Raw genomic sequence first — 21,484 nt, forward strand, 5'->3', positions numbered from 1 at the left:
CCTTCCTAAAAAGCAGTATTTGATTTTGATATATGCATTGGTTTGATAATGAGTCATCACGCAACTGCTGAGTCACACTTGACAAATATTTAACTTGGGGAAGAAATTTTCTTGAGACCACAAAAAAAAAAAATCGGTCCTAGGTCTTTGCTATCCATCCAGAGATTTTCATTGTTAGATGAAACACGTATAATTGGAAATAACTATTATGTTGAAAGGAATCCACATTACTTTGATAAAAAATCCATTTATCTGAGAGGCTTTAGGGATTATGATGAATTTGATGAGGCCAACCCCAGTCCCTCAAAACCTTTTCATACTTTTAAGAGATGAATGAAATTAATTGCCAGTCATGTAACTCTAATGAATTTTAAGGCTAGTTAGAAGACATGGAAGAGTGATATTCAAACTAAATGCTCAAAACTAGGAAGTATTTGCATGACTGGGTATTTATTTAAAGGGAATGATTTATATGGGTGAAAGTTTGCTTATTTCCTTTATGTTTTCTAATACAGTAAACCTACTTGTATGTCAATAATAACTGATCTTAGAATGCCATTTCATAGCTTGAATCTTGGTTTTGCCTCAAGGTTCATTCTAGCCAGGATGGCAATTAGGAAAAGTCCTAAAACTGAAACAGAAAAATTGACACATGCTGTTAAATTCAAACATGGAACATTAAATTAACATGGAAGCAGAAATGACATTCAGTGTCAGAAGTAACAAATTTGAGAGTCTTAAAGAATTCAATATAGAGAATATAGTTTAGACAGTTTTTATATAAGTGTGCTTTTTCCTAAAAACACCCCCCCAAACCAAACTTTTTTTTTGCTTTTTCTTTTAAGTCTTTTGTCTGTAAATATGAAAGAGGCTACACCCCAGCGTAATTCTTCATTGCCATACTAAACAGTAAAATAGTCTTTCTAATTCACATTGCTCATGGCAGTCTTATTTGATGTTGCTTTATTAAGTTTGTGATTAAAGCAGTTTGGGATTTTTGTTGGTTGTAAACTTTTGGCATAATGTGAATACCAGTCCCTTTCAAAAACAGCCTTGAGTTGCTTAATGATGCTTGTGCTGTTCCCCGCGTCTGCTTGGTTGATAACAAGGCCAGCTCCAGCATTCTGCGTAAAAGCATTTCCTACCCAATCAAAATTACCTACAAGTAAAGGCAGGAATATACAATGAGTTTCTAACATTACAAAAAAAAAGGCAATTTCCCTAAAAGCAATCCAGCATGGTACAGTATCATTTCCCCAGGGCCCACCTGGGCAGAGACAGAAATAAGTTTTCTACACTAGCGGGAAAGGAAAAACATTACATACCAGTGGGTAGTGCAGATCGTTTCTGGAAGTTTAACAGCTCTAATCCTTCGTAAGTTGAAAACAGGTTCTTATTCAAAACTAACTTGCTCTTCCTGTTGCATATATTGTATTATTACTCCATTTACTTTCCTCATTGGCCTTTTCAGTGCCAAGAATGAAAATATTTTTTTGCCGTATAAACAATTTGAAGTAGGTGGGATGGAGAGTGGTTGCTCCATAATGCTGAGCCAAACCAATAGATCATTTACAGATTACCCATTGATAGATACTATTTTAGGAAAAAAACCCCAGGGTTTGCTGTTTTATTACCAGCTTTGTTGAAATCTAAGGTAATGAGTGAGCATTTCAAATCCTGGTGATCGCAAGGCAAAGAGGATTAATTGGATTAATGGAAAACAGGTAAACCACATGTTTCAGTTATTTCTTTTTATTTCACTAGAACTATAACTATTTAAGTTGTACATTTGACACATGCAGTATTTTGGAGAAAAAATGCTGTTACTGGAGGTCATCTTTTAAAACAATATCTGAATATACATAAAACATGAAGGTATCGGAGAAATGCATACCCTTTCTTTCAGTGTCATTTCAGCTACATCAGCAGGAAATGTTAAGAATTCTAAAGTTGTCAAGTATGGTAAATGGAAGCCTCATCTATAAGGGACATTGGGTCCTATGCTTTCAAATAAAAGATATATCAGGTCCTTAACATGTATTTGTATTACTTTCATACAGCTTTGATTATTTCTTTCTTTTATTTATATATCTCTTAAGGACGTAAGGACAGTGGGAAAGTACAAAAACAACTCAGCTAAGAATCCATGCTGTGTAGACAAGTTACAAGTTACTGAAATTTGATCTGGCTATTGGAAATAATTGAAAATGGAGTAAAACAAATTATTGGGGGGGGGGGGCTCATGAAACATTTGGGAGATCAGAGAGGAATAAGCTGCGCTATTTGAAGTGAAAAGTAAGTTTTTCATAGGCTGAGAGGTGTGTGTGTTTAGAGCCCATCAGGGTGAGCTTTTCAGAGGAGCTGTTGATTGTATCTACACTCCTTGGGATTCTGCATTCTTTGTGTGTGCATGGGCATGCTTCTGGGTTGCAGCCTTTGCCTTCCCTCACTGCCTCTGTGATCACTGGCTTTAAGCCCTTTGCAGTAAGTCAGGGTGAGGAAGTAAGCAACTACAGCATCAAGCAGCAGCATATTAGAATGCATGTTTTCTGTTGACTGTAATCTCATGAGTTACTCGTGCACGCGTTACTCATGAGTTTTTAGCTCATGCATTCAATGAGCATTTGACTGATAATGAACTTTAGCTCGGTGCCATACAGCGGCTTTACTTAAATACAGCTTTAACCCAAAATACCAATTTGATATGTACCTAATGTTAGGAGGGTGTCTGAAATGTCATTACAGTAAATGGAATAAGACTTCAGAAGATGAGGATGAAAGGCATTTGTACAGTATTTACCAGGACTGACCATAGCTTCAGTAATAACATGGGAAATGGAGAACAGTCCATCTTCACTGGATTGCAGAAACGAGCATATGTTAACAGTCCAGTTTATTCGCACTTCATAAAGTGTGTTGTATTTGTGTTTTCAGTCTGTTTTTAAATACTGAAAGCAGAACGTTGCTTTTGAGAAACTGATTCATAGGGGGGAAAAAAGTTTTTAAATGGGAAGAGGCTCAAAGCTCAGTCTTCATCCAGGTTCCCAAAGAAATGCACTATTATTTTAACTTAACAAGTATATCAGCTGTAGATTCCTCATTTACAAATGGGCGTTATTTCAGGCTTTTGGCTACAAACTAGAATTTCTTGAGATGTGGTTACTTACCAATGTATGCAGCTCCATCGGTTACCATATATTTGTTACGATTTAATTTGGGAAGGGAAGTGTTCTTCTGTTCTTTAAGAAAGCATGCACTCTCTTCCTCAAGGTCAAAGAATTTCTGCCATAAAATAGAATGGAGTGCAGGTTAATGAGAACCATTCTGTAATGGACAGAAAAAATATGGTCTGTTTTCTACTCTTTATTGAAAATGAATTAGTGCTACAGAACAGCTTGAGTTTTTATAGCTAAGCATTAATTTTAATAAAACACTGTGCATTGTTATCTTGTACTAAATTCTCAGAGTTTGTGATGCTCACTATGGCTTGGCATTCTGAACTACACAAAGTATGTGGCTACCGCATACTGAAAGCAATACAGTGCCAGGTAGTAAAGGCTATGAAATGAACAAAAAACCCCATCTTTGTGTTCTGCATGGTAAGAGCCAGGAACTTCTCTTTAGCTTATTCCCTCATTCATCAAGGGACATTGGGGTTTGAAGTCTGCTTCAGGATCCGGATTGGCAGGCACACCAACAGCTGAATTAATACTTTTATATTACACATTGCATTAGTTTCCAACAGGGAACTTGTTGATTTCAGAAACTTAGAAACTTCTCAGGATTAAATCTGGTATGGAGAGATCAAATTTACAATTTACCAGACAACAAGAGGAAAATGCATCTGTTTTACCCTAAAGGGTGAAGTCTGAGTTAGATTTATTTTATTTTTTCTTTTTTTTTAAATTTTGGAGCTATATGCACTCCTTGTCTGCATCAGTGCCAGACAAAAATGAGATTTCCAGTACAAATCTAAGTATTGTTTGTTTCATCAAGGAAACTAATAGCTAGACACAGATTCCAAAACCAGAAATAGAGAATAACATGATGAAGGAGAAATTAAATATTTACCACATGACTGAGAAACTTTGAGGTGATGGTGTAGATCCTCAGAACAAACCTAAGTCACAATATATTACTGATGAAAGTAACTGGCTATACATTGCATCCACTTAAGACATTGAAAAATAATACGGAAAAAACCCCCACCCTAAAACTCCTTAATCATTCTTGGGGGTCTGTTTTCCAGAATGCAAAATTCATCTCTTGAACCAGTGCTCTTTTTGATACAAACCTTGAACGAATCCTTTTAGGCGATGGAGATGCCTTTCAGAATAATCTTACTAATTTGAAAACCCAACTGTAAAATACTAAATTCATCATTGAAATGTAGTGATCTCTGTGGTAGACTGCATCATCAGTTTGATTAAATCAAATACGGGTGTACGCATAGCACGCAGGCAGTTAGTTTTATAAAGCATTCTTTACCCAGCTGATGATGTAGGCAGGTTTCAAGCTGGTTTGCAGTAAACTACTCGACTATTGCAAAATGTGTTGTTACTGATTACCAGGAACGCCCGCTTTAAGTTTTCTGCTGTTGGTTGCTTCAGAACAGCATATAAGTACTGAGTCAAAAAATCTCTCTTCTTAATCATCAGTCTTGATCATTACAGTTTGGTTTTCCTTGGAGAACTGTTAAGTTCTGAACAGGCTTATCTGCAGTTAGTATTACCAAACATAATTAAAATGGTTTAGTTGCAGACAAAAGGTAGAGTAGCCCAGAGGCTGCTGTTTATCTAACACTTAATGCTGTGGACTCTGTCAGAATCTCTCTCTTCCCCATTGGAAAACATATTGGGGTAAATTTTATGTTGTCCGAGGTTGTACCAAAACTGCTTGGAAGAACTCTTGTGTAAAATACCAAGGCTAGTTCAGGCTCCTGCTGATTCCAGCAATGAGGAGAGTCTCTGTTCTTGGACTGACACACCCTCCCTCCCCGCAATGATGGAAGTTTATTAGGGCTGAAGCAGGTTTTTAGTGCATTGGAAGTAAAAGTCAAAGAGTTTGTGTTTTTTCAGTGCCCAAATACTGGATGGTACTGCGGTGCAGTTGTACGATCGATAACTATCACGAAGTTGTTTCCTTAAACAGTCTCTGAATTTTGTATGTCACCGCATGCTTGCTTACCTGTACATGGCATTGTTACCTTCCACAGCTTAATTTTTGTAATGAGTTCAAATACTAGCAAAATTCCAAAGATAGTTTTTTGAATTTAAAAACAAGCACAACAATCCAAACTGTTTGAGTGACTGCTTTATAAAGGACATCAAAAAAAGATCATTCTATGTAAAACTGTAGTATCTGTCCTTTAAATGGATTTGTATTGTATATTCACATCTAAGCAAGCTGCATGGAGAAATCATACCTTTAATTACAGAGTTTTAACATCAGTAACAATTACGGCATCATACTTATTAAAAAATTAGAACAAACCATCTTAGCAGCTGTAAAGGAAAGTTTACTAGATATTAGGGGTTAGTTCTGAGACAACATCAAGACTGCAGCTGTGTGCCTGAGGAACTGCTCTACAAACACGCACCCACCACAGAAAGTATGTACTCAGCAAGCCAGAGGTGGCTCTCAGTCTTTCTGAAAGGATCTTGAAATTTTGGATAAAGCCAGAAGAAAATGGTCATATTTTTCCTGGCACAACAAAACAGGAGCGGAGACAGTTAGCAGCCATAGGGTGTGCATCAAGGGTACTCACAGTAACTCTTCACAGGGATGTGGAAGATGCTGTGTGACTAATACTAATAGCGTAGGGAATAGTCTAAAACCGGCAAATGGGTAAAGTGTTCAATGCTAGGAAACAAAACATAACAAGCTGTCTTCCTCCCAGTGTTAGGAGATTTAGCAAAAAGTTACATACCTTGATGTAAAAATCATCAAGCACAACATTCATATAAGCTTGGAGTTGCCAAATTGAGATAGATTCAGCAGATGTGCTGAATTGAAAAATCATACATCAGTGTTCTGTTTGTATAACAACTTTGTAAGACAGAAAATTTCAGTTTCAGGCAGGAAAAGATAGAAGGCTTGAAAATGTAATGTGTTCTCCAGCAACAGCAGAGAAGCCATTAACTCCCTGACAATACCAATACCAGTAGGGAAACCCATCTGCCCTCACAAACAGAATACACAAATGTAGCTTAGATGAGCAAGTGAACCAGCACTGGCATTAAGTAGCACAGCCTAACGTTCTCCAACATGCGCCTTCAGCAGAAGTACTATGTTAATAATACACCACCTTCTGCTAACATTTCATTAATCTTTTCCATCCTTATTTTAGGAGTTTAGAGCTTTAACATTAAATTAATGCTTAGGAGCAAACGTTTCCTAGTTAATTTATAACATTCTGTTTACTCGTAGGGCATTTCTGGCCTTCTGAGAATTAGTGAAAGGTTCAGTTTTTCCTTCCTCTTACCTTAGCAGGAATACACCTGCACAACTCAAAAATAGATTCATGTGGAGGCTCAAGAACAACTTGTGCTGTAGATACACATGCTGTTCCATGCCACTCCTTTCTGGTCTCCAGTTGTCTAAAGACACTTTGTTCTAGTTCGTACTTTCTGTGGGCCCTTCAAAAACACGCACCTTTTTCTGTTCAGCACTGCACCCAGCAGAGCTGGCCCCTTTTTACTGCTCCTGTGGGAGTTACACTGAGCATTCTTGCACATAAGACGTATTTACAGGGTCAAGCACACAACACTTAAGGAGTACTGGAATTAAGGTCCCAAGAAGCCCAACGGTGAGCTCTTCACCTTGAGTTTACCCTTTATGATTCGAGCTTTAATTTCATGACCACATGTGGTTCAGTGCAGAGGAGAGAGCTTCCTGAATGAGCAGCAGTTTGGTATGCAGTTCACTCCTTGACATTTGGCTGTGTGCTTATAGCATTTATTTAGTCCTCAAACAAAGCTTTTTCCTCATGATTCTTCCCAGTGATCGTTTTTTTCAGAGTACTTGTATTGAGTTTGCACTCTCAAAGCAGTTTCAGTTGAATCCCATAATTACTAATGCTTATGCGAACTGAACTCTGAGATGCTGAGGACTGCATAATGAGGGACTAAGTGTTTTCTAACTGCATTGATGATGCTAATTGCCCAGTATTATCAAAGTTTTGTGGCAAAAGAGAAAAAAACCCTGCTTCTAGATAGAGCGCGCTGTTACCATTCAGCGTTTGCAACTAGGAGATGGTGCCCTGCAGTCCCTGCCTTCCTGACCTCAACGGCAGACTGAAAAATTACATGCACAGCGGTTGGTGGCTGGTTTTGATCAGGACCCTGCTAGGCATTAACAGGTTTGCAGTGCCCTCTTTCTAACTATATACTTGCAGTTAGGCAATACCAAAACTTCCATTAGCCTGGTCAGAGACCAGGGGAAATCAGGAAGAGATTCCTATCTAACAGAGACGTTGTGTCTGCACAGCCTTCTCCAAGATGACCGTGTACCTCAGGCTGCTGCCACTGGCAAAACAGCGTACCCTGCAGCTGCAGCAAGCCATTGGCTCTCGCTGGAAACTGCCCAGCCAAACTGGTCTTTCCATGGGCATACAAAAAAAGAAGACAATCATGACAAGGCATATCACAGGATCCAAAGCTAAATGAAAGAAAAAAGTTACTGAATATGCTTTGTAGGACTGGGATATGTTATCCCCAAGAGAATGGAAGGGGGGGTGCCACTTCTGTCAGAACAATATTGAAGTATTGGGACAGCTTAGCAATTTTGAGTATAATTTCAATCAGAACTTGTAACTTAGGGTTCTCTTAAAATTTCTGTGTTCTTGTGTATAAACATGTACAATACACGTCTGCGTGACAGTATTTTCTGTACTGAGTTTAGTTTGACTTTGTTCTCTCATACCCAAAGCAGAACCGAAAGGGAAAAGCAGAATTTTCCAATAATTCCAAAGGTTTAAGTTTAGTTTTTACCTTGTTAGCCTATTCCTTCTCCCCCATACACACCCATAGTTTTGTTTCACTTTGATCCTGACTAGAACAGATGAATACAAAAGAAAAGCAGTTTTAAGAAAACAGTGCTCATCTGACATGGTTTGTGAAGTAGAAGAGTGTCGTGATGGAGCCTGTGGCACAATTTCAGCCAAAATCAAATGGACGCCAGTAACCTCTGAGCCTTAGGCTATTACTCGTACCAAGGCTTATTTAAGGCAGTGACTTACCCGGTGTGTGGAACATGTGATGCACAGCACACATAACTGAGCTGTGTTGTACCTTTACAACTACTTAAATCTGGGGCGGTCTCAATTTTCTACTGGAAGTTGTATTTGTATTTTCTAACTGCAGGTATTCTAGCTAGACTACCTACCTAGAATAGATGTCTAGAAATAATTTTTTTTCTTTTTAGCATTTAGCTCTTGACAAGATAAATTCTGTACTAAAGATTCTACCTGCTGTAAATAGATGGAAATGGATATGGATATGTAGAGCATTAAGTGCCACTTAAATAAAAAATAATTTTGAATACATAAATAGAATTTTGATGATAAATACGGAACAAGCTAGAAGTTACTCGAAATTGAAGTGGCTTAAGCAGTGTCAGCCATGTATGGGCTTTTTGACTTAAAAACACATTTCATGCTGCTTCTTATCTAGGAAACTTGTAATAACAGTGTATGTTATAACAAAAATCCCTGTTTCTAGATATGCATAAATACCACTTAGTATGTATAACACAAATAGTACTTGTTTTTTACAATTGTTACTGATTTTAAAAAGCCAAAATGATTTAGTGGATTATCAAGAAGTCAAAATAATTCAGCAGATTACTTAAGACAGTTATCTGCAAAAAAAACCAAAAAGAAATTGATCCAAGATGAATTGATCCAAGATGGCTGATTTCCAGTGTGCCTGAATTTCATAAAAATGAACTGTATCAAATTGAAAAGTAGTACTTACCATACACTCTGTTCTCTAATACAAATGTAACATATATGGTATTCTCACTTTCCTGTATTGCGTGTCTAATGTGGTCACGTTATGGTTGTTCTAGTCTTCACAATCCTGAATTTGTAGCCTGAATTTAATGTAAAATCTTCATTATTTGTCTTGTATTCTGTACTTGACTAAAGTATATAGATGCTTCCGCAGCTGAACAGTAAGGTTACACCAATCCAGACTAAACCACATTTTTGTGCTGTCACATTTACTCTTACCAGCCAGTTTAAACAAGACGTACGACTATGGTTCACTCCGTTAGCTTTGCTGTGAAAGACCAGATGTAGTGTTCTACGTGGGCTGTCCACCACACAGACTGCCTTTTGGCATCATTCTGTTTTTCTGTCTTTATTTCTATGTGTGTTACTACTAGGAATAAATTCAGTTCTTTATATTACATTTCCTATGTTATTTAATGAAATTTAAAGGCTTTGATACTAACAGAAAACAATTCTCAGTTGTGAAGTTTACTTGATTTTTGTTTTGGGGGGTGGGAAGTATCTTAGATTTCAAAGCAATATGGATTATACTTACAACTTTCAAACTACAGCTTGGAACTTCAGTGCAAATAGCTTTCAGAGACGAAACAAAGTTAAAAGTAAGGGGATCTGTGTCTCTCGAGAAACTTATGAGAAGTCGTACTTTAATACTTCGTAAAACTAATGCTTCTCTTATCTTCCCATCTAAATATGGCCAGTACCTGTGGAGAAAGAATATGACATATTCAGAGAACTTAAAAAAAATTTGGATTTTTATGCAGCCAAGTCTAGACATCATAGAGAAAACGAAACACACGTGAATTTCACTTTCTATCCGTTGAAGGAATGCCGTTCTCATTTGAAGGGATTCTCACGAAACAGATCTGCCAGCATCCTTTTTTGTGTCATTTTGCCCTGCACCAAAACTGTCACTGTGGGGACAGTGAGGTTGTGGATGGTTGAACACATCTTCCATCTGCGTAGGTGCACGGAGAGCTGCCAGAACACTTCCACAAAATACAGGTACCTTGTCTGCCCATAGCTGGGAGAGTTACTCCCCTGTCACTGCCTGTGGTGAGGGCAGCGGAGCTCTTGCGGTGCCAGGAACCAGCAGAATGAGCTACAGCTAGAGGGTGCTGCTTACCCAGCCCAGACAGAGGGACAAGAAGGATTTTCTGTTGGTTACACAAGTCAGGGAACAGGAACACTGGATCCCTCCCTGGCTGCCATCCTTTTTTTTCCTCTGTACTGGGACCATACAGGCTGGGGACTGGAATGCCTTCTGTAATTTCTTGCTTGGGAAAGGGAGAGCTGCTGCTGTGCAGGGGGCCTGCATCCTTCAGTGGCAGATGAAGATGGGTCGTTTAAGGAGGATGCTACCTTTTTTCCTGATGAAGATTGCAGAAATTCTGCCATGAATGGGACAGTGGCTTCCATGGTGCTATTCTGACAATTGCTAGTTAGCTTTGTGTTCCTGACCTTTGGTGGGAGCACGTCAGGACAGGGAGAATTAGACAAAGAAAATGCATGTTTTCTTTATTGCAGCAGCAGCAAGGCATTCGGCCTAATGAAGTTTGAGCTCTACAATGCCAGAAGATAACTTACAAGCGAGAACTGGGAGCTGACAAGGTAGGGAAGCTGTGGCAGTGCCTCAAACACAAAGCCATGCTGTAGGAAAAACGTTGAAGAATTCACACAGATCGCTTCCCCGGATCTCCCTAATCCAATAGATTTCTGAATCCTTCAGGCATGAGAACAAAGTAAGGAGGAATATAGGAGATCACATCAACTGCAACACTCTAACAGTTCTACATACTAAGTTCCTTTCCAAGATACAGGAGAAACGCGAGGGATGCATATTGCGAAACTGAGGTTCCTACAGCGCTACCCATGATTCTTTCACTGCAATAGAGGCTGTACATAATGAGTTCATTGGAAAAAACCCTCTTGTAGATTTGAAACAGCTTATGCTTGATATCAGTCAAATGATAGTTATTTTTTTAAAAATTTGAACAAAACATCTTTAATTATGCAAAACTGGAAAAAAGCACATAACCACATGTTCAGTTTGGCTTAACTGTGTTCAGATAAAGTGCATGGAGGGAATGGTGAGCTTTACTAGATGCTCAATTCATTGCGAGTGTTATCGAGAGTAGGAGGGACCACTGGGTACTTGCCTTCCGAGTTGGATGGTTTTATTACACTGTGGCTCCAGTTTTGGGTCATGAGTGCTTTTTAATGGTCCATACAAACTGTGTTTAAAAATTACTTGGTTTTGTTTGGTTTTAGCAACTCTCAGTTAACCAAAATGTGATATAATTCAAATGTAATCTGTGCTGAATTTGGAATTTTCATATATATGTATATTTCAATAAAATAATGACATCTCCCATGTTGTATACGAGAACTCACAACATGTTATTTCTCTCTTAAAACAGACACACACACACTCTCTCTCTCTTACGTTGAATATCTGTATGATACTCATAAAATGCCAGTAGCCGTGGTATCAAGATAGTGAATACAATAGTGTAAGAAATAGGATTCCTGTATAAGCAGGTTCTTGTAGTCCTGGGTCCCAGTCACTTGCAGATGGTCAGATTAGAGAATTTCTGATCTCCTTCCATAGGCAGAGCCAAAGCTTAGGACCCAGAACTGGAAATGTCTTCTTAGGTCCCAATTCTGCTCCCATTTAAGTCAATGGCAGAACTCTCACTGATTTCAATAAGAGCAGAATTGGGCCCCAAGAAATTGGTCCACAGTAGTAACTAATTTCTTGTGGGTGCATTTTCTCCAGCAGACCTTATCGGCATTATGGTAATGTGCTAGTCCTGGACATGGACACTCACCGTTTAGCATTGGTGTCAATGACGATCGGCAAGTAGTCCATGACAGCTATGTATACAAACTGTTTCGCATCATCAATAACACTGTATATAGCTTCAATATCCAGGACTCTGTCCTTTGGGCAGAAGAGTTTAGGTGAATTCTGTGAAGGGAAAAGTTCAAATATGTCATTTAAAATACATGATTTCTTTTCTCTTCCCCTCATTCTTCTTGAGATGGCAAGTGGTATCTTTTATTTTAGCAGAGAATATTAACTGATGCCTTCAGCTGTCCTGCTAGAGTACTCAAAGGTACCAAGGAGAGTCATTTGCTTAATTTCCCCCTGAAAGCCTCGCCATTTAGATGTAACTGTGGGCAAAATGCAGAAGACACAAACTTCACAACATCCACTGTCATCAAAGAAGCTCTAGGTGAAATTACATTTCAGAGAATTTTGTTCTGAAGGGTCCCAGGACTAGTTACTGTTAGATGGAGTAGTATCTGTGTTCTTGCCACATCACCCTGCTCCATCCCTTGCTACCAGGAATTAAGTCTATCGCGTCAGTTCTGTTTAAAGTTCCACGCAAAGTCACCATTTGCTCCGTCACTGTCGCAGGGAGATGCTGCAGTTTTGCAAGAAACTTCTCTTTAAAACCTAGCTCCAGGTATAAATTAACTATTTACCTGGTACTGATTTCTGCCTCGTATCTAGGGGCATCGAATGTGTCCGTCAGCAAGGCGAAGCCAGCAGGAATCACCTGTCTGTGGCAGAGAGGGCCAGGACTGTCTGCTCTTCTGCCCGAGCAGGGAGGGAGAAGCGGAGCCACCTGCCGCGTTGCTCGCAGGCAACACCACAGTTCCTGGGAGCAGAGGTTGTTAAAGGCACTTTCTAGAGCTAGAGCAGGTGCCACTTGCCCTTGTCTTAACCGCTGGCCCTGCCAGCCCGCTGCCTTCCTGCTGCTCTGTCACCTTCTCACCTTTGTTACCTGCTCGGGTTGCAGCTGACATCTAGATTAGTATGTTTTCTTTAGGGACAGATCTTTTGCTGAGCCTTTTTTTCTTTCAATACAATGCCCATTACAGTGTTTCTTAATCATTGAATGGTGTTGTTAAGGAATTACTACAACTAAGTTCAGAAAATACTAGAAAAATATCAGTAGCAAGATTTCAAGACCAATATTCCAGATCCATTCCTGAACACTAGGAAAAACAACCAAAACCTCTTGGGTTTTATCAGCCAGTCTGGAAGAGGATTGTGTTGCTAAGCAACATTGCAGCCATGATTCCCGAGAATAACAAAAAAATTGAATGACTGTGTGTTACGCTGCTTGTTTTATACAGCACAAACACTGAAAGTGAAATATGGTTTCAAAGAATGAGTTTCAAATCAAAAAAAGTGTAAAGTGATTTTGTTAAACATAATTTATATCTATTACCTGAAACTTTTAAGAGGCTGTTGCACTGAGATTTTATTCTCACACTTCTACTGTTTTCTTGAATAGAAGTTTTAAGTTATAGAACAGCTAAAGGATGGAATTCTTAGGCATTGTCTTTTTCAGATGCGTTCAATATAAAGACCAGAAAGTGAAAGCCATTTAAAGAAGACCTGCTGTTAAAGTTCTCACTCTAACACCTGTGTTTGGGCATAGCCACTTGTTACCCTGCGGCAGGGCTGACCCCCCCGGCGGTCATAAAAAAATATCTTGGTACTTCTCTCAGTATTAGTTGTATAGTACTTGCTGTTCTGATCAAATACCCATTTGATACTCCTCTTCACCTACCAGAAACAGGCCTGTGTTCTCACTGGGCAGCGGTACCTTGCCATGCCCCAGCCCAAAAGGGAGGCACGGCAGGGCTGGGGAAGGAGCGGCGCAGCACCGGGCAAGGGCAGCGCCGCCGCCCCTGCCCTCAGACAGGGCACTGATGGCCATGAGCGAACTGCCTGGCTCGTGGAGACCACCTTAGCGCTAGTTCAGGAACAGACAGCGATGTTAACGCTTGGTTCCGCCGAACCAGTCCGGCGCAGCTCCAGGGCTGCCTTTCAGAGGGGCACGCTGGCAAACATTGAGAATTGGCTAGCAGGTGAGAAATTTATTATAAAGCCTGTTTTCAGGAAGGAAGAACCAGCCCAACTGGCTGTGGCTACAAATTCAGGTAGCTCTTGGAGTTGGACTTTGCTGATCTGAGCTTCCGGAGTAGCAGTGACTCCTTCCTTTTGTTTTTTTGAAGTGGAATTTCAAGAGAAAGAGGCCTTTGTTACCCACACAAAAGGAAAATACAAATCACAGGGAGGAAGCAAACATTCTGCAAACTACAGAAGAGCAGTTTTTGTAGAGCCTTTCTCCACCTGTCTTTGTTTAGGAACCCACAGTCCTTAAAGTTGGCCTTACCCAGCTTTTCTTACTGTGTGCCTCCCCAGGACTGGCCTTCAGCAGGATTTCTCCATTTCTTACAGATTGCTTAGAAGGGTGTAGGAGTTCATTTCACAGCTCCTTAGCTAACTGTCCGAAAGTCAGTCTCAAATTTAAGCTAGTCCTTAAGACTCCCCAGAATCAATGTCTCTTCAGATGGCGTATGTCTCTTCCGATGGCTATTAATTCTGGCTGTCTTGGGCACTTCCAGATTTTCACTCCAAAATAACTCTCTCTCTCCACTCATTGTAGGAGTCTGAAAAATCCTGGACACCTGAATGTTGCGTGGCTCCCAGCAGGTGAAGGTAAACCCTGCCCTGTATAACCACTCATCTGCATCAATATCCTGTGCTAGTGGCTGTACACCTTAGTGTGCTACATGCGTTGTGTTGGTTTAGACATAACTGGCTATAAAGCAATGGGGTTTTGCCCCTTGTTTTATACAGAATAGTAAATAACTCTTGCCAACTTCCTTACATTCCTGATTTTGAAGGGTTTTTTTAACTCATGTGATTACTTCCAAAATGGAAGATACTCCATCTTTCATCAGCTCCCTCTCTCCGTGTCCTTTTTTCCAGTTTTGCTACATCACTGCTGAGATGAAGGACTGCTCCGTTTCTTCCCATTAAAAACACAGACACGGTGCTTCCATGGGGATTGCTGCATGAATTTTATAAGTTTTAAAATGTCATTTAAAAATAAAGCTGAACTAGATAATATTCTACAGAAGTATGAATGCTTTCAATGGAATAGGGTGAAAAGGATTAATCCTTATAAAATTAACATTGATCAAAATGCAAGCTCTGATATCAAGCTTATTCTGTATCATTTTAGATGTCTGATTAACAGTTCATTTACTCCAAGTCATTCACCTTATATCCACTAGTGTAAATGAGCTAATTTGAAGGGCCTCCCTATCATTTTCTGCATGTGAGAGGAAAAGCGAACATTGCAGAGAAAGGAAAAAGAAGAGTGCGCAAATGAAATTCTGCAGCAGCTTCAGTCCTGGCAAATTGCATGTAAGAACAATATCACAGAAATCAGAATGAAAAAAAACAGATTGCCATTTGTCTCTTCTGCACCATAGGAAAAGGCAAATAACTTTTTAAAGACCTTTCAATTACAGACTTCCCCACAAAACACCTATTGGAATAACCATTTTCCGAGAGAACAGAATGATTTGGTTTTCCAGCATTATGAGACTATCAATCAAGTTCTGGCTTGTGTAGGTGACAGCTGTAGTGGTCTTATCTCTATAGTTGAGTTTCCAGTCATTCGCATAAGTCTCAATTTTAGTAGCTGCTTTTGGTTAAGGACATAGCGGTAATGTGCATCTTCTTCAGTTAGGGCCAATTCAGAGAAATACTTAAGTATAGGCTTAATTTACACCATATGTGTTCCTATTCATGGAAATTACCATCCATGGTAATTTCTCCCTAACAGTATCTGTCAGGGAGAGCACAGCATTATGATAGACTTACCGCAGGGAACTGTGAACATCTCTATATCAGTGAAAAGACACTTGAGATTCTTTTCACAGTTGGTACTAACACCTACCTAACCTGGTCTCACTACTCTGTAGTTTGTAAAGGACAATATTAGGAGAGTAAGCAGATGTTAAATTTCCAGGTCTTCCAAAAATCTGGTGGGTTAAATAAGTTTGTTCTGTTCCCTCCCTCTCTGCAACTCGTTTCACAACTTACCGACACGAAAGCTTCTGATTTTGTCTCGTTCAGCTGCAGTGTCAGTTTATTTTGAGTATCATACACTCCATATAGTCTCTTAGACCAACTTGGAGGTATTTTATTCTTGTATCTTAATGAGCTATACAGGGCAAATATCCTTTGTAAATCCAGGACCAAGCAGCTACAGTTGTATACGATGACGCCAAGTTCCTTCATCTGTGAAATTAAAAGTTCATATCATTAGTGATCTTTTGTCTGATGGATCTGTGGAAGTACGCAGCAAGAATGTAAGTGTCTGAGGGGTATCTTCCAGAACCATGCCTTGAGCTCAGCAGTAGTACTGTCAACCACAAGAACATTCCTAACAACACTCTCTTAAAGGCAAACACATAAGCTAAACCTTCAAAGTCAAGAGTGGGCAAAAGCTGTGGCAGGGTTTGTATGTTCAGTGTTATGTCAGAGCCACGTGTCCTGATAGAATACAACGCACCTTATGGATGGACACAACTTAGGAGTGATACCCATTTGTCATAGGCACCATTTTTGTTACAGGTATTGCCCAAGGTTTACTACTCTTGGCTAGAGTGGGTTTTATTTATTTTTTTTCTATTATTTTGTTTACAGGAAAAGCATCTTTTCTGCTGGATGATGTAGCAGCCCACACTGCTACCAGTGACAGTTTCTTACATCAGAAACAATTTGTTTTCTGTGAGTTCTGGAAAAGGTGAAAGAAATGGACTTAAGTTCTGGAGAAGGAATAGGATGCTCCAGCTTCAAATAAAAGGATGAAAAAACAGGCGTTTAATACTATCAGTAGCTAAATTTACTGTGCTATTAAATCCAGCATGATCCAGTATATAATGTACCCAATTAGGACACGAAAAGGTTGGGTTCTTAATTCCCCCATTGGTAAGGTATGGTACCTCACCTAGGGTACTCCAAATTTCTGGGTGTCAGTTTCTTCACATGTAAAAATGGAGATAATGATACCCTTCTCTCATGAAAAGTACTCTGTAAGCATCAACATTCTCACATATAAAGTATGAGGAAAAATAGCCCAAGTAAATATAGACATCATAGTACAATTAAATGCTTTAACTTTCTACGGACACAGTCTCACTTCTCCATTTAAGTAAAGGCATGTCTCCTGGTCATCGTAAGTCTTGGTTTGGCAGAGATTTCATTAATTGCACATCCCTAGTACTTAAGTAGTTGACAGAATTTCGTTTATAAACATATCGCCTGGCTTCTGTAATCAAAGCAGAACCGCACGCACACTCTGTCCCTTCCTTTGCTTTATAATAGCTCAGGAAAGCACTGCGGTGGGCACAGATGCTATTGACCTCTCATTATCTGCATTTCACACCAGTTCAGCCATCTCCAAAAATAAAGCAAGAAGAAAACCTGAATGTATATGTTGGAAAACAATACGTACGATAAATATTTAAAGGACCCATGCTGGTTTTCTGCAAGCAAACAAACTCTTTTGGTAGCATGTCTCAGAAGTCTGTCTGGCACGATGAAGAAGATAAGGGGAGTACGAACTCTCCAGCATGCTTATCCTTTGACACCAAAAAATCCCCACTGGTTTTATTCCCTTAGATGAGCTCTCCACAGTCACATGGAGTAGCTTCTAGTAGGAGCATATCTTTTTGTAAAGCCTGTGGGAGCTCCGAACCCCACACTAACGTTCTCTCAGAGCTTGTTCCTGCGCAATTCTCCCTGACTGCAGATGAGAAACGTTGTGCAAGAGTGAGCAGAGGAAGGGAAGCGAAGGATAGAATTGAACCTTCAACTCTCTTTCTATGGTGGGTGAGAGGAAACAACAAATCCCAATAGTCCAATGAGAAAGAAACTTGATGGGTGACACCTTCTTCAGGTCCCTGACCTGGAAATACCACATACATAAGAATACGCAACACTGAGCGATCTCATTCCCAAATGTTTACTGAATAGCTGCAACCACAGGAACATTACCTAATATTCTTACTGCCTAAATCAAAATATTTCTGCAAGCTTCTTTAATTCAGAAAAAATATGGAATTCCTCCATTAGCCTGCACAACCTGAAATTTGTGGAGAGTTGGAAAATACAGACTACTTGCTGCACTGCAGCCTTTCATTTATGGATAAGACAGTAAATTCATTTTGAAGATAAATATAAATTATTCCAAGCTATGCCCACCATCCTAGTCAAACAGTCTATTAGGAATAACATCCGTGGTTTTTCCCCTGGGTGCTGGTATCTTTGAGGACGCTCCTGTATTCAGTTCTAGACTGTCCCTGTCCTCTATGCACTGTTTGTCTCCAAACATTTTTAACTATACATTATCACTGTTTTCACTGTGTGCTGCCAATACTGTTCTCTTAATTGCCAGGCATGCCATTGCAAAGGACTTACTAATAGTATTGTTACATGTATCTGCATAATGTGGTTTAATCGGCTTTTCATGGCTGTTAGTTGATTCTGACATAATTATGTGGTTACAGTTTTCCTTTCATTTATCAGTCCCATTATTACTATTCCACTTTATCCCTTCCATTAAAAGTAAAGATAAAACAGTGTCCTCACGGCACACCAGAAGCTGCCAGCATTGCGTCTGCATGAGCAGCTCTCCTCGGAGCAGGAGTGCTTGCAGTGTGTCCTCTCCCTATGAATGTAAAACAAACTGTTTTAAAACTGACTGTAAAACAAAGCATTAGCCGTGCCTTACCGCCAGCCTCTCCCCGTGAGCAGAGGCGCACAGGGACCGGCCCGTTTTGCAGAGGAACTTCACCCTCCCGTGGGAGCGGGCGTCTGCAGGAGCCAAGCCGGTGCCCTGGCTGGGGCCCTGCCGCTCACCCCCTCGCAGCGCTCACACTCCCGTTGCAGACTGGAATGAAGCCATCGCAAGAGGTGTATTTCCAGCGCAGTAACGAACCCTGGCTTCCCACGGCGTTGCGTCTTGCAGTTGGCTTCTCTGGAGGCCAGCACTGATCAAAGCTTTCTTGCTTCTGAAGCCGTGATAAGAGCTCTCCCCCGTGTGAACTCCCTGGTACGTGATACAGACTGGGCTCCTCCTTTCCCTCTCTGGGAAAACACAGCTACCCTCTTTACCCAGCTGCCTGTTTTCCTTAAGCTTTTATGAACCTAAGTTCAAATTTGCCTGAACCTGGAAAGTAGATTCAAAGTTACTGGAAAAGGGCAGACAGCGACTCCGATGCTTATTGTGCAGACCTCGTTTCCTTAGGAAAGCAGGTTAGATCACAGAATCACAGAATCACAGAATCATATAGGTTGGAAAAGACCTTTAAGATCATCAAGTCCAACCGTAAACCTAACACTGCCAAAACCACCACTACACCATGTCCCTAAGCACCTCATCCAAACGTCCTTTAAATACCTCCAGGGATGGCAACTCAACCACTTCCCTGGGCAGCCTGTTCCAATGCTTGATAACCCTCTCGGTGAAGAAAAATTTCCTAATATCCAGTCTAAACCTCCCCTGGCGCAACTTGAGGCCATTTCCTCTCATCCTATCACTTGTTACCTGGGAGAAGAGACCGACCCCCACCTCTCTACAACCTCCTCTCAGGTAATTGAAGAGAGCGATAAGGTCTCCTCTCAGCCTCCTTTTCTCCAGGCTAATGCCTGGATGCTAATGCCAGATGCAGCCTGTCTTGCAGGTTAGATTGCAGGAAAGCAGGTTAGATTGCAGGAAAGCAGGTTAGATTGCAGCCCATGGCCGTCTTGGTTTACGTATGATACATCACCTTGAAATGGAGACAATACAAACAATGCACACGCGTAAGCAGTAAAACCCCAGCTGTCTCCTTTCTTGTAGAACAGCCCCAATAGTTTTGGAGACCAAAAAAATACGTTTCAGAAGCGTCTTGCACACTGAGCCTATTTTTGCTCCCATAGTCTGAGGTGAGGAGAGACTGCTCTTTTTCCAATTAATCACAAAGCCTATCATCCTGGGGGCATTGCAGAGAGTGGGCAGCAAGGATGTGCTACTGACAGATTTAGTATGAAGCTGTATGTCATCTAGATAAGAGAAAAGACTTTCTCTTCGGTTTGAGAGCTGCTGTTATTGCAGACTTTTTTTTTTTTTTAATAGTCTCAGAGGAGAAGCAGAAAAAAGCCATTTGTATTGAAAGAATCAAAATCTGGGTGTTGCTTCCTGTCTTGCAGTGACTGAAACCTGCAGCTACGCATCATCTGAGGTATCTGCTAAGGTAAAATCCTTCAGGGCAAGAGCTCTTAAGGCAAGGGAAGTATTTCTTCATCCTGAGTTTTAAAAGCAACTCACACAGTAATGAAAACATCACTGAAAAATTAAAGTGCAGAAGACCTCAAGAAATCAAAACCTTAATAAAACTAAGGAAGATAAATCTGAAATGAAAATAGAGAGTCACGAATTTGATTAGTTCAAAACAGAACTGAAATATTTGGATGTTAAATCACAGAGTTGCTTGTGAGTGACATGTGCTGGAAGCTGGGGACAGGAATGGTTTTCCGGATAGAGAATCTTGTGTCCTCTCATGAGCAGGTTTCTTTCCTTCTTTGTTAAGAGCCACCATGAGTGCTCTTCTCAAAGAATGAAAAACATGGGAGCCGGTTTTCTTTGTTCCCCATGCCATTTACATTCATGCAGAGCAACTATTAAAGGTTACCAAGTCACCGTTTGTCTTCCTTGCCAATAAGGGCTTTCTTAAAGCCCCAGAGAAGTGAATGGCTACACAAGACTCAAGAAATGGTGGCTTATACCCACTTACAATGATGCTCTAACTACACAAATCATTTAAGCTACAAAAAGTAACAAATATGGCCTAGCTAAAAAAATACTGATTTTTATGACAAGAGGAGGAATTCCTTACTAGCCTGGACAAAGAGCAGGATTTCACAAACAGGAATTTCTGCTTATTCTTTTGCCTTGTACATTTGTAGGCATCATACACGAAATGAGAAAAACACAGGAAAAGAACCTAAACAACAGGGGTTGTGGACCCATAACGCTGCAAGCTTCATAATCTGAGAAAGAGTGTTAGCAGGACTTTCCAAATACATTTGGATCATGGGTTAGACGGGGTGTACGATGTGTCCTTACCCTGCCCTGTGCAGACTAGACAGTGCATTTTATATTTACCTTGAGCTACAACTCTAAGAGACAACCCCACTGTGTAGGCAAGGTACTATTTGACCTACATAGGAGTGGCACAATCTGGTTCACAGCTTGCAATATCTGAATTGTGGCAAATGTAGCAGGAGGCTTTAGAAAACTCCTTGATAATTTCTTTTAAAGAAAAAGTTTTTAGTAATTGCTTACACTTGAGCCTGATCCTGAAAATGATAGGCAGCTCTCCTCAGGCATTAACTGCCATTTGCCCAAAAGCTCTGGCCACCGGTAGGTGCCAGGCATCCATTGCCTGTGCTACAGAAACTGGATTAACTACAGGTCTATCTTAGTCTATTGCACACTAAATTTACTAAGCAGACTTTTTATATACAGGACTGAGTGTGCATATCCCATTTGCCTGTGTTTGAAAATGTATTTAATTATCTTTTCAAGCCTGTGATTTTTTTAATGA

General features: G+C 40.2%; 1 protein-coding gene across 6 annotated transcripts in view; it reads right to left on the bottom strand.

Moving 5' to 3' along the window:
• PLD5 (phospholipase D family member 5) overlaps positions 1 to 21,484 on the bottom strand; it is a 188,217-nt gene continuing 166,733 nt past the window's right edge. For all 6 annotated transcript variants that reach the window (XM_075495985.1, XM_075495989.1, XM_075495988.1 and 3 more), the window contains 5 exons: positions 15,933 to 16,130; positions 11,842 to 11,981; positions 9,549 to 9,714; positions 3,168 to 3,282; positions 1 to 1,159 (listed from right to left, as the gene is read on the bottom strand). In XM_075495985.1, the coding sequence (XP_075352100.1) occupies positions 924 to 1,159; positions 3,168 to 3,282; positions 9,549 to 9,714; positions 11,842 to 11,981; positions 15,933 to 16,130 (855 nt within the window). In that variant the 3' untranslated portion in view covers positions 1 to 923. The remainder of the gene's footprint in view (positions 1,160 to 3,167; positions 3,283 to 9,548; positions 9,715 to 11,841; positions 11,982 to 15,932; positions 16,131 to 21,484) is intronic.

Source organism: Mycteria americana, chromosome 3 (genome assembly GCF_035582795.1).
Source record: "Mycteria americana isolate JAX WOST 10 ecotype Jacksonville Zoo and Gardens chromosome 3, USCA_MyAme_1.0, whole genome shotgun sequence".
Lineage (NCBI taxonomy): Eukaryota > Metazoa > Chordata > Aves > Ciconiiformes > Ciconiidae > Mycteria > Mycteria americana.